The sequence below is a fragment of the Hemiscyllium ocellatum genome, chromosome 3, assembly GCF_020745735.1.
Source record: "Hemiscyllium ocellatum isolate sHemOce1 chromosome 3, sHemOce1.pat.X.cur, whole genome shotgun sequence".
NCBI classification, from domain to species: domain Eukaryota; kingdom Metazoa; phylum Chordata; class Chondrichthyes; order Orectolobiformes; family Hemiscylliidae; genus Hemiscyllium; species Hemiscyllium ocellatum.
In genome coordinates, this window is record NC_083403.1 from 71,237,513 (window position 1) to 71,253,327 (window position 15,815).

Sequence of the window (15,815 nt, forward strand, 5' to 3'; positions counted from 1 at the left end):
CCTGACTCCTCAAAGTCTTTCTCCCATCTACAAAGTACAAGATCAGAAACATTATGGATGTAGTTCCAATAAAGCTCAAGAAAACCAACACCATCCAGAATAAAGCACTCCACTTGAACAGCACTCCATTTTAAACCATTAATTTTCCTCACCACCAGTGAACTATGGCTACATTGTATACCATCTACAAGAAAGCATAATCACCTCTCCTTCATGCATACTGCAGCAGATTAGACACTGTTTTTCATCAAGGGACTCACATCTTGACTCTTGCCACTGTATTCCTATAATGCACATCAAGAGTGTAATGAATATTCTCCACCTGTCAGAAGTAATGTTGCTTCAACACCACTCAGGATACTCAACATGAATCAGGACAAGACAGCCACTTTGAACAGTGCACATCCATTGACTTAAGCGTTTTAATTTGCAGAGTACTACCCTCAAGATGCACTGCAGCAATAAGTATTTCTTCAGCAGCACTTCCCAAACCTGCAACCTCCATCATCTGGTAGGACAAAGATTGCAGGTTGTTGTGATGAAAGGTGTATTGTATACACGATACCGATGGATGGGTTAGTTGTGTGAAACTGTTAATAAAAACAAGTTTGAAAAGTCACTTGACAGTGAATATATCAGTTGCAAGAAACAATGCAATTATAGTTGAGTGCTTCAGAGACCCCCTGTAATGTTAACGGATAACAGATAGAATGCTGGATTTATGACAAGCAGAGCAAACACATGCAAATAATTTGTTTAGCTTTGCCTTCAGAATAGAAGGTTTAAAGTTTAGTTCAGATGGCAGAACAGCTTCTCCTAACAAGAGAATCAAGTCAATTCTGAGGACACATTCACCTCAGAAGGTTCCTAGTCTGTGAGGTTTCCAAGCCACAAGAGTTTGGATATAAATCTTCAATTTATTAGAATAAAATGCTTACACCATCGGAATCATTCCCACAGACTTGGAAAGGTATCACAAAAAACAGTATCAACAGTCCAAGGGAAAGGAAATGGAAAGTGTCAGTCCAGTATAGATTTGGTACCTGAGGACTGAAGGATTGCAAATGTTGTGTCCTTGTTCAAGAAGGGCAGCAGAGATGACCCAGGTAATTATAGACCAGTGAGCCTTACTTCTGTTGTAGGAAAGGTTTTGGAAAGGATTATAAGAGATAAGATTTATAATCATCTAGCAAGCAACAATTTGATTTCAGATAGTCAATATGGTTTTGGCAAGGGCAGGTCGTGTCTCACAAACCTCTGAGTTTTTTTGAGAAGGTGACCAAGCATGTAGATGAGGGTATGACAGTTGACGTGGTATACTTGGACTTCAGTAAAGCCTTTGATAAGGTTCCATGTGGGAGGCTGATAGAGAAAATGCAGAGGCATGGAATTGAGGGTGATTCAGCAGTTTGGATTAGAAACTGGCTCTCTAGAAGAAGGCAGCGAGGGGTGGCTGATGGAAAATATTCAGTCTGGAGTCCAGTTACTAGTGGTGTTCCACAGGGATCTGTTTTGGGACCACTGCTGTTTGTCATTTTTATAAATGACTTAGACACAGGCATAGGTGGATGGATTAGTAAATTTGCAGACGACTCTAAAGTCGGTGGAACAGTGGACAGTTTGGAAGAATGTTACAGGGGGACTTGGATAAACTGTAGAATTGGGCTGAGAGGTGGCAAATGAAGTTCAATGCAGCTAAATTGGAGATGATGCACTTTGGGAAGAATAAAAGGATGGCAGAGTACTTGGTCAATGGAAAGATTCTTGGTAGTGTGGATATGCAGAGGGATCTTGGAGTCCATGTGCATAGATCCCTGAAAGTTGCCACCCCAGGTGGATAGTGCTGTTATGAAGGCATACGGTGTGTTAGGTTTCATTGGTAGAGGGATTGAGTTCTGGAACAGCAATATCAGGCTGCAACTGTACAAAATGCTGGTGCAGCCACACTTGGAATATTGTGCACAGTTGTGGTCGCCCCGTTACAAAAAGGATGTGGAAGCATTAGACCAGGATGTTGCCTGGTCTTGAGGGAAGGTCTTATGAGGAAATGCTGAGATACTTGGGTCTTTTCTCATTGGAAAGAAGGAGGCTAAGGGGGGATTTGATAGAGACATACAAGATGATCAGAGGATTAGATAGGGTAGACAGAGAAATAGTTTTTCCTAGGATGATGATGTCAGCTTGTACGAGAGGGCATAACTACAAATTGAGGGGTGATAGATTTAAGACTGATGTCACAGACAAGTTTTTTAAACAGACAGTGGTAAGGGTGTGGAATGCCCTACCTGCTAAGGTAGTCAACTCAGCCACATTAGGGAGATTTAAGCAATCCTTAGTTAAGCTTATGGATGATTTTGGGAGAGTGTAGGTGGAGATGAGTGGAGAAAAGTCCACAGGTTGGCGCAACATCGAGGGCCAAAGGGCCTGTTCTGCGCTGTATTGTTCTATGTTCTAAACATCCATTCACGGGCGGTGGGCATTGCTAACTAGGTCAGCAGTTACTGCCTATCTTCAGTAACCATTAAAAAGGTGCTGCTCAGCTGCCTTTCTGAACCACTACAGTCCAATTGGTATGGATAGATCCACAATCCTATTACAGAAGGAGTTCCAGTACTCTGGTGGAACAGTGATATATTTCCAAGACAGAATGGTGAGTGGCTTGGAGGGGAAATTGCATGTGGTAACGTTCCTATGTATCTGCAACCCTTGTCCTTCAAGATGGTCATGGGTTTGGAACATGCTGTCCAAGGAGCTTCGGATAATTTCTGCATTGAATCTCATAAATGGTCCGGACTGCTGCTACAGTGTGGTGGTGTTGGCAATAGTGGAGGGGGAGTGAATGTTTGAGGTTATGGTGCTAATCAAGCTAACAGCTTTGTTCTGGATGGTGTCACGTTTACTGATTGTATTGAAGCTGCACTCACCCAGGCCAATGGAGAGTATGCCATCATTACACTTGAATTCTGATTTTGACATAACATTCCTTCATGGTCACGATGTCAAAATCCTGGAACTCTTCACCTTCTAACATTGTGAGTGTATCTTCAGTAGACTGCAGCTTACAAAAGGAGGTTCAAGACTACATTCTCAAGAGCAGTTTGAAATGGGCTATAAATGACACTTGCAAATGACACTCAGCCTAAGAATAAATTTTTTAAAAAAGAAAGCTAACGCTTTGTTTGACAAAAGAAAAATCCAGCTATTAAAATTTAAGGTAAACAAATTTACTTTCATAATTGTGCAATATCAAATCTCTGAGACTAGGTTAGGTTAGACTAAGAGTAGGGTGTTCAATTTTATAAGAGCGACATTTTGGACGGATTGAATCCTTCCTGTCCTATCAACTCATGAACAGAAAATTACAAGTGCAGAAATAGACTCCACTAAATTATGCAAAAGGAGTAAAAAGATATAGTATTTATTTAGACAGTCATTTTCAAATTCTATACTATTCTCTAATTCTATCAACAAATAGGCTTGCACCAGAGCAATCCAACAGCAACTGGTTTTCACTTTGGATTTTTGGCTAAACAAAAAAAAAATCACAGTAGATCTACACGCAAGATACATTTTCCCCCAACAGTCAGGGGAACCAATACATAAGTACTTTTAAAACATTTTTTAATATAGCAATAATTGAATTGAATTTAACGTCACGTGTACCGAGGCACAGTGAAAAGCTAACACATCAACATTGATAAAGTAATTGCAAGAAAATGCTGTTACACTTACAACAATTGAGGTAGGCACTTCACGCAAGGAATATGCTGACTTATTTGGCAGTGGCATATTGCCAATCAGTTCGTATACAGCGTAGAAAGATGACAGTAGGTTTACCAAAGCTAGAAATGACTTCAAGCACATAAAAATATTAATATATGTGGAAACTGAAAGAATTCTACAATAATGAAGAAACATTTCCATATAAAACAAAGAACTATAAATACTGCATTGTGATTAGAAGTGGTTTGCTTTTTCTTGGATTACAAATCATGACAGTACATCTATCAAAAGAATGACTACTTAGTTATTCCCAAAGGTCATGAAAGAAAATACAATTAAAAAGTTCTTTAATGAATAATACAAATTGTCTCTTTGGTTATTTCCAACATTCACAACAGTGACTTTACAAAGTGTTGTGCAGGTTTTGAAGTGCTTTGAGACATTTGGTAATTGGAAACAACATTATATAAGCATAAGCTTTTTTAAAAAATGTTTGTTCTCCCCTTATACGCCAAAGTAATAACCAAACTGCATTGCTCAATGGAAAAGAATTGGCAGATATTTCAAATATCCACTAAAATAATTTTCACATCAACTTAGCTCAGGGAACAGTTATACTCAGTCAGTAAAGTCCTCACTCCAGAACTAAATGATGTTTCTGTGTAGTAATGAGGGAGTATGGTGTTGTCTTTAAGACATGAATGCAAAGTCTTTCTGCTCTTTCATGTAAAGTACATGATAATATAATAAGGTATCAAAAAGGGCAGGCCAATTCTCACATTGTCCTGGCCAATAGTTAACTTCCAACTAAAAACAGAGCATAATTATTTGACCCATTCCCATTTATTAGAGACTTTGTCATATTTTCTGCATGGTAACGGTTAAAAAAAATTATTGGCCATAAAGAAATCTGTGACATCCTTTGGTCGTCAGATACATTGTATAATTGGAAGATTTTTGTTCTTCTACATTGAAATTATGCCATTCTTCTGAAGATCAACATTATTGAACAGCATTTTCATCAAATATTAAACTAGTTGAAAGTCAGATATGGAACAACAACAGAAATTGTTGGTGAAACTCAGCAGGTCTGTCAGCATTTCTGGGGTAAAAACAGAGTTAACAGTTCAAGTCCAGTTACTCTTCATCCCTACAGTCGCTGTCAGGCCTGCTGTTTTGCCAGAAATTTCTGTTTTAGTTTCAGATCTTCAGCATCCTCAATTCTTTGTTTTATAAAAGATGTTTTGTTAAAAGATGGCACAAATCATTTTTTTCTCAACTCAGACATTTGAAAATTTAATTGCTTCATGCTCTTAATTTATATATTTACAAATGAAAAATCTTGATTCTATATCATCTGACTGCAGTGATATTTCTACATAATTATATTTTGTTCAAACAATAAAATGTCACCATAATGTCATTGCATTTGGTGAATTAAACATAGGCAAGAGTATATTGCAGAAATTGCAAGAACATTTTGAACTAATTATTCTGCAACCTCAAGCAGGTATATACATAAATATCTCAAACAGGATTTTCTTCAAATTTCTCTCCTCCCCCACTATCTAAAAGCACTTTCACCATGAAACTTTCTGTTGGCATTTTGTATCCTGTAGTATTTCAAACAAATTGCACTATTTGAGCAAGAACATCAATCAAATATCTTAACCCCAAATTTAATCTTGTCCTCACCCTATATCTACGTATTTGCATTTCCAATATGCTTTGTTCTAATTAAGGTGATTGAAATCAGTAGACTCAGCATTGACCAGGACATCCATTAAATAGCTTAATTTTCTACTGCACAGATTTGTGGAATGATTAATTAAACTCAGAAATTGAATTTTAACAATACCCTGTAACTTAGTACTAAAATAACTAAAAGAATATGCTCAAAATCTTACTCTGATACAAAAGCAATAAAAAAAACACACAACTATAATGATGCAGAAATATTTCAAACGAAACAAAACAAGTTCAAGGCTGAGATAGACAGATCTTTAATCAATAAGGGAATTGAGTTTATGGGAAAAAGGCAGGATAGCGGAACTGAAGATTATCAGATCAGCCATGATCTCACGGTTTGGTTTGATGGGCTGAATGGCCTATATCTGCTCCTATGACTTCTGACCTCAAATCAAGAAGTCCTAAAAATAATTACAAAATCATATCATGGAGAAACACTGCAACTATGAAGTTTCCTATTTGCAAAACAATCAGCTAAACAAGTTGTTGATCTGTTAGGAGAATAGGCCAATATAATAGGAAAGGATATATTTGTTATTGCTCTCTCTAGGTGCAGACTATTGCCAACTTGGAAATGATTGCTTAGAAAACCACAATCTACAGAATCATAAATCCATAATTTGTACTTGTTGCAGTTGAGGTTGCATGTTGTAAAACGCAATCAGAAATGTATTGTTAAGTAACGACTAAAGTTAGATATTAAAACATTGATCATGCATTCATTAATTATAAGATCATATTCAAATATAAATCAAACTGGTACAACGTTTAAAACATTAATATTATTTTAAGATGGGAAAAGAGATTGTTTTTCCCTTGGCTTAAGAATAACTGCTGTCGTGCTTACTTTATTTGTTTTTCAGCACTAACCACAACCTATTGGAACTACAATTTTGCAAGAGGTCCAAATTGTTGAGAAATTATTAATAAAATGAAGTCCAGAATTGAACATTGCTGAGAAGAGAGGTGTTTTGCTTAAGGTTTTGTCATGTAATCATTAAATGCAAGGATGCCAAGGAGAACAGGGCATTGTTTGCTTGCCAAGTCAAGACTGATTTGTGGAGGCATGCCAAGGGGAAAGCAATGGAGAACTGAAGGCTTCCTAAGCTCCTGAGCAATTCCAAAAAGAAGCAAAATTTCAACGCACACTCTGTTTTTAGAGAACAGGGCCTTGTGAATGAATGTATGTCACTTCTGCAAGCATAAAGGAGTCATGTTCGAAGCTCAATTGTTGACGATAAATTTGTTGTTATTGTAGATTTCAGAAACGTGTTCAAGCCTTCTACCTTTCTTCAATTACCCTGGAGACTGGGTAGTCAACAGTTCTCCATCGTTTTTGCCATGGTAATGCCTCAACAAAACTGTCAGTTTGCCAACCAGTCACCTTTATCGCCTGAGGTATAAAATGGATCAACTGTTTGAAGTTCTAAGTTTTCATATTAACCTTTATGAAACTAAGATGAAAATCTCCAGGACAATATCCTTCTTTCAACAATGAAACATGAATGCAAGTTAACATGATTGTTTGAAAAAAAAAGAGAGAAAAGACATTTCTACAGGTAGAGTGTGAGATTTGATGAAAAAAAGAAAACTGCAAACATGTCACCCTCTTGGATTCAATGCAAATGCTTGCGTTTTGTAGAATAGTGTAGAAGATATAGTACAGAAACAGGCCATTTAGACTAACAAACACATTGGTGGCATTTATATTCAACTTCTCCCATCATTCCACATCTAATCTTACCAGCACATCCATCTTCCTCATACGTTGGCCTAGATTTCCATAATTGCAATTATTCATCATTTACCTCAACTATTGGTCATGAGATTCATAGTCTTATTATCTAGGTAAGAATTTTTTTTCAGTAATGAGTAGATGAGGAAGGAAAAATCACCTATCCTCATTTGTTGCTACAGATTTTCAGTTAAAATATAGATTTTTTTTAATTGTTGTAATAAGGAGTTGATTGCAAGGTTTTCTTGGGTTAAGCAAAACAATAAGTTTATTATCTGCTAATCCCAGGAGAAGCAATAAAGATGTGGTGTCAAGCATAACCTTCCTACTTTTATTTAGTTCCCCAAGCAATAACATTCTATTAGCTTGCCTAATTATTTACTATACCTGCACGCTAATTTTTGTGATTCATGCACAAGGACATCCAGATCCCTCTGCATCTCAGAGCTGAGCAGACCCTCACTATTTAGGTTACTTTCCAATGAAAATGGACAATTTCATATTTTCCTACATTATGCCTCATTTGCCCAATTTTAGTCATTTCCTTAACCAATCTATGCACCATCTGTAGCTGCCTATGTCCTCTTCACAAGATATTTTCTTATCTCTGTGTCATCAGCAAATTTAGCAACTATCCTTTTATTCCCTCATCTAAGCAATTTACATAATTTTTAACTAGTTGAGGTCCCAGTAGTGACCACTGTGGCACAAGGTAAATCTTGCCAACCAGGAACTGATCCATTGATGCTTATTGTTTCTTTTAGCTAGACAATTTTCTATCCAGATCAATAAAATTACCAGTGAGCCTTAAGTCAGTGGCAGGGAAATTATCGGAGAAGATTCTTAGGGATAGGATTTACTTACATTTGGAAAAATATGGACTCTTTAGTGATAGGCAGCATGGTTTTGCACAGAGAATGTTATGTCTCACACTGAACATTTAGAGAAAGTAACATTGATGAGGACAGGGTGGTAGATTTTGTCTATATGGACATTAGCAATACTTTTGACAAGGTCCCTCATGGCAGGCTGATAAAAAGGTGAAGTTCATGGGATTTGCAGTAAGCTTGTAAGATGGATACAGACTGGCTTGATCATAGAAAACAAGAGAATTAGTGTCATAGGTTTTTTCTCACTGGAGACCAATGGTGCACCTTAAGGATCAGAGCTGGGACCCTTACTATTTGTAACATATATTGAAGATTTGGAGGACAATGTACTTGGCCTGATCAATAAGTTTGCAGATGACACAAACATTGGGGGAATTGCGGTTAGTGAGGATGATTGCCAGAACATACAATAAGCTGGAGGCGTGGAGGAGAAATGCAGATGGATTTTAATCCAGATAAATGTGAGGTGATATATTTTGGAAGATTTAATTGCAGGAGGGAAGTAAATGGCAGAACCTTTAGTAGCATCAACATTCAGAGAGATCTAGGCATACAGGTCCACAACTCCCTGAAAGTGACAACACAAGTGGTAAGGTTGTCAAGAACTGTTATGCTTGCTTTCATTGGTCAGGACATACAGCATAGAAACTGGTGAATCATGTTTCAGCTATACAGAAATTTACTTAGGTAACACTTGGAATACTGGATACCACACAGGATGGATGTCGAGGCTTTGGGAGGGTGCAGAAGCCATTTACTAGGATATTGCCTGGTTTGGAAGATTTTAGCTCTGAGAAGAGAGTTATCAAACTTGTTTTTTTTGTTTGAACATCTAAGAATGAGCGGCAACCTGATAATGTTGTAAGCATCGATGAAAGGTGTGGATAGAATGGATAACTGGAGATTTTTTTTGCCTAGGATAATGTCAATTACTAGGACATACTCCTAAGGGACATAAGTTAAAGGTAAAAGAGAGTAGGTTTAAAGGACATCTGAGAGGCAATTTTGTTTTTACACAAAGGATGGTAAGTGCCTGGAATGCACTGCCAGAAGAGTTGGATACGTTTAAGCAATGTTTAAGAGACATTTTGACAGATACATGAACAGGCAAAGTTAAAAATCACACAACAACAAGTTATAGTCCAACAGGTTTAATTGGAAGCACACTAGCTTTCGGAGCGATGCTCCTTTATCAGGTAGTAGTGGAGGGCTCAATCCTAACACAGAATTTATAGCAAAAATTAACAGTGTGATGTAACGGAAATTATACATTGAAAAATTGATTGTCTGTTAAGCCTTACAACTATCACTGTATTCTAACAGATGAAAGGCTTAACAATCAATTTTTCAATGTATAATTTCAGTTACATCACATTGTAAATTTTTGCAATAATTTGTGTGTGTTAAGATTGAGCCCTCCACTATCACCTGATGAAGGAGCGTCGCTCCGAAAGCTAGCGTGCTTCCAATTAAACCTGTTGGTCTATAACCTGGTGATGTGTGATTTTTAACTTTGTAAACTCCAGTCCAACACTGGCATCTCCAAATCATGAATAGGCAAGAAATAGAGGAATACAGATCATGTAGAGGCAAAAAGCTTTTTGTTTAGAAAGGCATCATGTGTCAGTGAGGTCCTGGTAGGCCAATGAGCCTGTTCCTGTGCTGCTTTTTTTAAATACAAGGTCTTTGAGACACAAGTGATAAAACCCATGACATTTACGTGACAATCAAATCATTAATATTGCAGTGACCTTTAACGTTTTTGGATTCCTGATATTTCCTTCCAGTTAGTGTTGCAACTAATTTCTTTTGTTGAGAGACGACAGAGGCAGACAACAAGAGAGAGGGGAGGAGTGAGAGAGAGAGCCAATGAGAGAGGGAGAATGAGCAAGTGATAGAAGATTTTCTAACTAGTTTCAATTCTGCCTTCATCTTTTCTTCTTCTGTCAACAAGAAATACCTTTTAAAGCAGCATTTCTGTGTATTCCATGTCTGCACAAGTTTTACTTCCAGACTTGATTTTTGGCCTTGAAAAAAGTGTTAGTTTCAGCTCAGAGTATCTTTTGTTTAATCCACATTGATTTTATGAAACTTAGCCAAACTGTATGGGGCAGATGATGTCTGTGACCATTTTAAGTCAGGAGGTTCTCAGTCCTTTTAAAATCATTTCAATCCATCAAAGTCCCAAATATTAAATTGGACAATGTTTAATATAATCATGACACTTCTGACTTCTTGGCAATTCTATTATATTGGTGGTCTATAATTTTGTTCTCCTCCACAAGTGAGAGTTCAAGCTACCAAAATCTTTCATTATACTAATCTTTTGACAGGTTAGTTCAGTGTTGGTCTTGCATTACTGGATTCCATGCTCAAATTCACCTTGTACCAGTGAATTGTAAGCTTTATCCAGCTACAAGAGGTCTTTGTAAAGGATTGACAGCTTAAAACATGTAAACAACAGAAAGGTATCCTAATTCAGTTGGAAATTAGCAATCCCTATTCCATAATAGTTAGAGAGGCACAGAAGCTTTGGGTCATACAGAGTGGTCTTCTGATCAAAGAAAACATTACAATACTGTATTTAGCTCTGACATGGATCACCTGAAGTGATAATTATATCAGTCCTTAGAATGGACATTGCTTAAATCCAGGATTCCATTTTGAACTTTCCCACTTACCTTCTGGCAACTTCTGTCTATAGGCTCCACTGGTGTTGGTTTGGGATTGATCATTCTTGCATCATCTCTTCCGCACTCCAGAACAGACCATAACTCCATTACAAGGGCTTTAATGAATCCTAATAGCAAAATATATCATCAAATGATAACATTTTAAAAATACTTTATATCACAAGGTTGACAGCTAACATTTTCATATTGATTAATCACATTTGTATTAAATGGAGATGAAGCTGTCCACTTATGGCTTACTTCTTTGCATACTTTCATCGTTTGGCTGACACTAAATGCAGCTTACATTTTCTTAAAAATCAGAAAATCCAATATCAATAGAAGGGAAGATAAAGGAATGTTGCCAAATTTTCAGCTAAGAAGAAAATTAAAAATATTCAAGAATAACAAGGGAAATCTTTTCATCATTTCCAACTGGCAAAAAGGCATGATCAATCTCAGCTACAATGATAAGTTAGTGGACTCAGAAATACCTTTGGACCCAAATAGGTTGAGGAAGTTGACAGCTGTATTGGTACAGCAGTAATGGTTAGTGGATCTGGGTACAAGTGAATAGGGAAGTTAGGTTTACGAAGAATAAAGGGGGTTGTTGGTATTGGTTGGCAGTCAGGAGGGACAGCATAAGACCGAGAAAACTGAGCTATAACAGTTGTGAGGGCAACTACAACATGCAAAAGAAACATGGTGCAGAGATAAAGGTTTGGTGGGGAACTGCACCTTTTAAGTTGGCTAGCAAGCAGTGGGCGAGTCCTGAAAACAATCAAACCCTTCCTTTTCAATTTCTTTCATTACCTCTTCACATCATCATTTAAGTGCCTCTTCTATTTTTTCAAGTTACCTCTCAACAACTGCAATCTCCTATTTCCTTTACTCCTTTTTGATCTAGTAACTGAACAGAATCATCACTATAATCTAGAGACCAAACACAAAGGCAAGAGGGAAAAGAAGAATTGCTAAAATGTTTTATATAATGTACTGGAAGCTGAAGACAGACTTTGCATCAGTAAGACAGTAGATCTAAAGTACTGTGATGGAATAAAGTGAATGAAGTGGGATGTGGAAACAAGATAGGGGAGAAAGGGTTTAAAAGCAGCCATATGAATGCACTGACAGTAAAGATGAAAGTATGAGCAACGAGAGTTAGAGAAGGGACTTCTTACTATTCACCACTGATTCCATAACCAGAAGAAATATCTTATTCTGTTGAAACCATATTAAAATATGGAAATTGCACTGGTGACAAGACTTCCCTGGTAATCAAGCTCATCTTGAAAACCTACACTATACTTTTTATGCTTTTAAGGAGCTTTCTACAATAAGCTGATCAAAATTATACACAGTATTTGCTGTTCAAAACTGTATAGTATTCTTAGCTATAGCCTTGTAAAACTTTTATTAACTACTTTCTCTTGCAGGACAGATATCTATGCTGGAGACCTTTTTTCTACTTTTATCTGCTTATACCTGTACCTTCATGGAATTGATGTAACTGAACTCAGCTGTTCCATCAACATGCTGCAGCAACTTTCCAGTAGTTGAATATGTACTCAGTGTATTTACTGCTTTCACACTGGCAACATATTATTGTGCATTTCTAGCCATCTGTCAATTCTACTCATAATGTACATTATCTCTGTCGTCACAGAGGCCCAATTTTAACACATTGTGCTTGGCATATACAAGATAGAGATGGACAGTTGAAATGATAGCAATAGCTATTCCTGCCTGCCACTTCTCAGTGTTAATGTGTCTTATTTAGAAGAGAGAAATGAAAAAGCAAAGGGCAAGTTCCCTAGGAAGCAGACTTTTCGTATATTTACCGACTGTGATAAAGGTTTAAAAAGCATTACCATCAATTGAGAATCTGGATTTTTAAACTAGAAATGTGTGGAATGGGTTTAGTTCTGGAAGACTATTTGCTTGTCTCAAGAGGTCAGAAAGTTCTTTTTGAACAATGATTTCAAAGATCATTTCCAAGAAAGCATGTACCTTAAGCAAAACACTAATTGAGTTATCCAACAGATTAACTGATGAAATGTTTGGAAAGCTGTACTTTTATGGCATACTGAAAGAAAGACTAGGGACTACAATCAGGTTTCAGTTCAGAAAAACACAGTTTCATAACAACAAAAGTTTAATTTGTGACAACCCAGGCTTTCAGAGCTTGAAAGAAATCATTAAATTGTTTTGCAGTTTTTGCATGGATTTTCTTAAAGTTTAGTTAAGATGACAGTGAAGTTGTCAATGTCTGTGTATGTCAGGAACAGACTGCAATGGATTGAATCACAGCTGGAGAAAGTATAGAGATTCACCATAAATGATTCACAATAAATGAATCTACACTTCATCAGTCAAGTAAAAAAAATTGAAGAGAGTTAGATAGGAATGATACTTCACTGGTGTTGAGTGTCTGGAAAGGATGTTGCTGAGAATTCTATTTCTTTTTGCTGGCTGAATTAGGATTTTTCTGAATTGACTAAATATAAAGCTTTGTACTTTCTTATGTACAATAAAATTGTATTATTTAGTTAAAAGAACATGAGCAGTTTCATGTGAATATGTTCAACGACTGATCACTGGGTAATCAAACAGTAAAAATAAGTTATGATCTATCAAGCGAGGTTTCATTCAGAGATTTAACATGTCCAGCTATACTTTGATCAGCTGGAATCATAGCATTATGTAAAAGTATTTAAAAACAGGTCCATAAAGAATGATATTGAAGTTTGGTATGGTACCACGCTGTGACGTTGAACACTTCACTTCTTCCGCCACCTCCACCTCCGAGCTTACTTTCCCAATCAGGACTCCCACCCACCTTCCGAGGACCCCTTCGCCCACCTCCAACACACTGCATCCACCTGGACACCCCGCGCTGCCCTATTACCTGCCCTCGACCTCTTCATTTCCAACCGCCTCAACCTGTCTATCCCCTCCCCCACTCCAACCGCTCACCCTCACAACGCGCAGCCCTCCAATCGCTCTGCTCCAATCCCGACCTCACCATCAAGCCAGCGGATAAAGGGGGCGCAGTGGTGGTCTAGCGCACTGACCTCTACACCGCTGAAGCCAGACGCCAACTCGGGGACACCTCCTCCTACAGCCCCCTCGACCATGACCCCACTCCCCATCACCAAACTATCATCTCCCAGACCATACAGGACCTCATCACCTCAGAAGATCTCCCACCCACAACTTCCAACCTCATAGCCCAGGAACACCGCATTGCCCAGTTCTACCTCCTTCCCAAGATCCACAAACCTGACCACCCTGGCCGACCCATTGTCTCAGCATGCTCCTGCCCCACTGAACTCATTTCTACCTAACTGGACACTGTCCTACATCCCCTAGTCTAGGAACTCCCCACATACGTTCTAGACACCACCCACGCCCTCCACCTCCTCCAAGACTTCCGTTTCCCCGGCCCCCAATGCCTCATCTTCACCATGGATATCCAATCCCTCTACACCTCCATCCACCATGACCAGGGCCTCCAAACCCCCCGTTTTTTCCTCTCCTGACATCCCAACAGTACCCTCCACCGACACTCTCATTCGTATGGCCGAACTGGTCCTTACCCTTAACAATTTCTCCTTCGATTCCTCCCACTTCCTCCAGACCAAAGGGGTAGCCATGGGCACACATATGGGCCCCAGCTATGCCTGTCTCTTTGTTGACTACGTAGAACAGTCGATCTTCCATAATTATACTGGTACCACTCCCCACCTCTTCCTCTACTACATTGATGACTGCATTGATGACTGCATTGGCGCCACCTCGTGCTCCCGCAAGGAGGTTGAGCAATTCATCAACTTCAACACATTCCACCCTGACCTTAAATTTACCTGGACCATCTCTGACACCTCCCTCCCCTTCCTGGACCTCTCCATCTCCATTAATGACGACCGACTTGACACTGACATTTTTTTTACAAACCCACCAACTCCCACAGCTATCTGGATTACACTTCTTCCTACCTTACCTCTTGCAAAAATGCCATCCCGTATTCCCAATTCCTCTGCCGTATCTGCTCCCAGGAGGCCCAGTTCCAACAACAAAACACACTAGATGGCCTCCTTCTTTAGAGACCGCAATTTCCCTTCCCACGTGGTTAAAGATGCCCTCCAACGCATCTTATCCACATCCTGCACCTCCACCCTTGGACCACACCCCTCCAACCGTAACAAGGACGGAACACCCCTGGTACTCACCTTCCACTCTACCAACCTTCGCATAAACCAAATCATCCGCAGACATTTCCGCCATCTCCAAAAAGACCCCACCACCAGGGATATATTTCCCTCCCCACCCCTTTCTGTCTTTTGCAAAGACTGTTCCCTCCGTGACTACCTGGTCAGGTCCACGCTCCCCTACAACACACCCTCCCATCCTGGCACTTTCCCCTGCCACCGCAGGAATTGCAAAACCTGCGCCCACACCTCCTCCCTCACCTCCATCCAAGGCCCTAAAGAGCCTTCCACATCCATCAAAGTTTTACCTGCACATTCACCAATATCATTTATTGCATCCATTGCTTCCGATGCGGTCTCCTCTACATTGGGGAGACTGGACACCTCCTAGGAGAGCGTTTTAGGGAACATCTCCAGGACACCCGCACCAATCAACCACACCACCCTGTGGCCCAACATTTCAACTCCCCCTCCCATTCTGCCGAGGACATGGAGGTCCTGGGCCTCCATCACCGCCGCTCCCTCACCACCAGACGCCTGGAGGAAGAACGCCTCATCTTCCGCCTCAGAACACTTCAATCCCAGGGCATCAATGTGGACTTCAACAGTTTCCTCATTTCCCCTTCCCCCACCTTACTCTGGTTCCAAACGTCCAGCTCAGCACTGTCCCCATGACTTGTCCAACCTGCCTATCTTCTTTTCCACCTATCCACTCCACCCTCCTCCCTGACCTATCACCTTCATCCCCTCCCCCACTCACCTATTGTAGTCTATGCTACTTTCTCCCCACCCCCACCAGCTTATCTCTCCACCCTTCAGGCTCTCTGCGTTTATT

The 15,815-nt window shown here is 39.3% G+C and overlaps 1 protein-coding gene across 3 annotated transcripts in view; it reads right to left on the minus strand.

The window, feature by feature from the left end:
- The window catches only part of tbc1d32 (TBC1 domain family, member 32), a 254,565-nt gene that overhangs the window by 111,719 nt on the left and 127,031 nt on the right, over positions 1-15,815 (minus strand). For all 3 annotated transcript variants that reach the window (XM_060850904.1, XM_060850896.1, XM_060850912.1), the window contains 2 exons: positions 10,779-10,897; positions 3,733-3,852 (listed from right to left, as the gene is read on the minus strand). In XM_060850904.1, the coding sequence (XP_060706887.1) occupies positions 3,733-3,852; positions 10,779-10,897 (239 nt within the window). The remainder of the gene's footprint in view (positions 1-3,732; positions 3,853-10,778; positions 10,898-15,815) is intronic.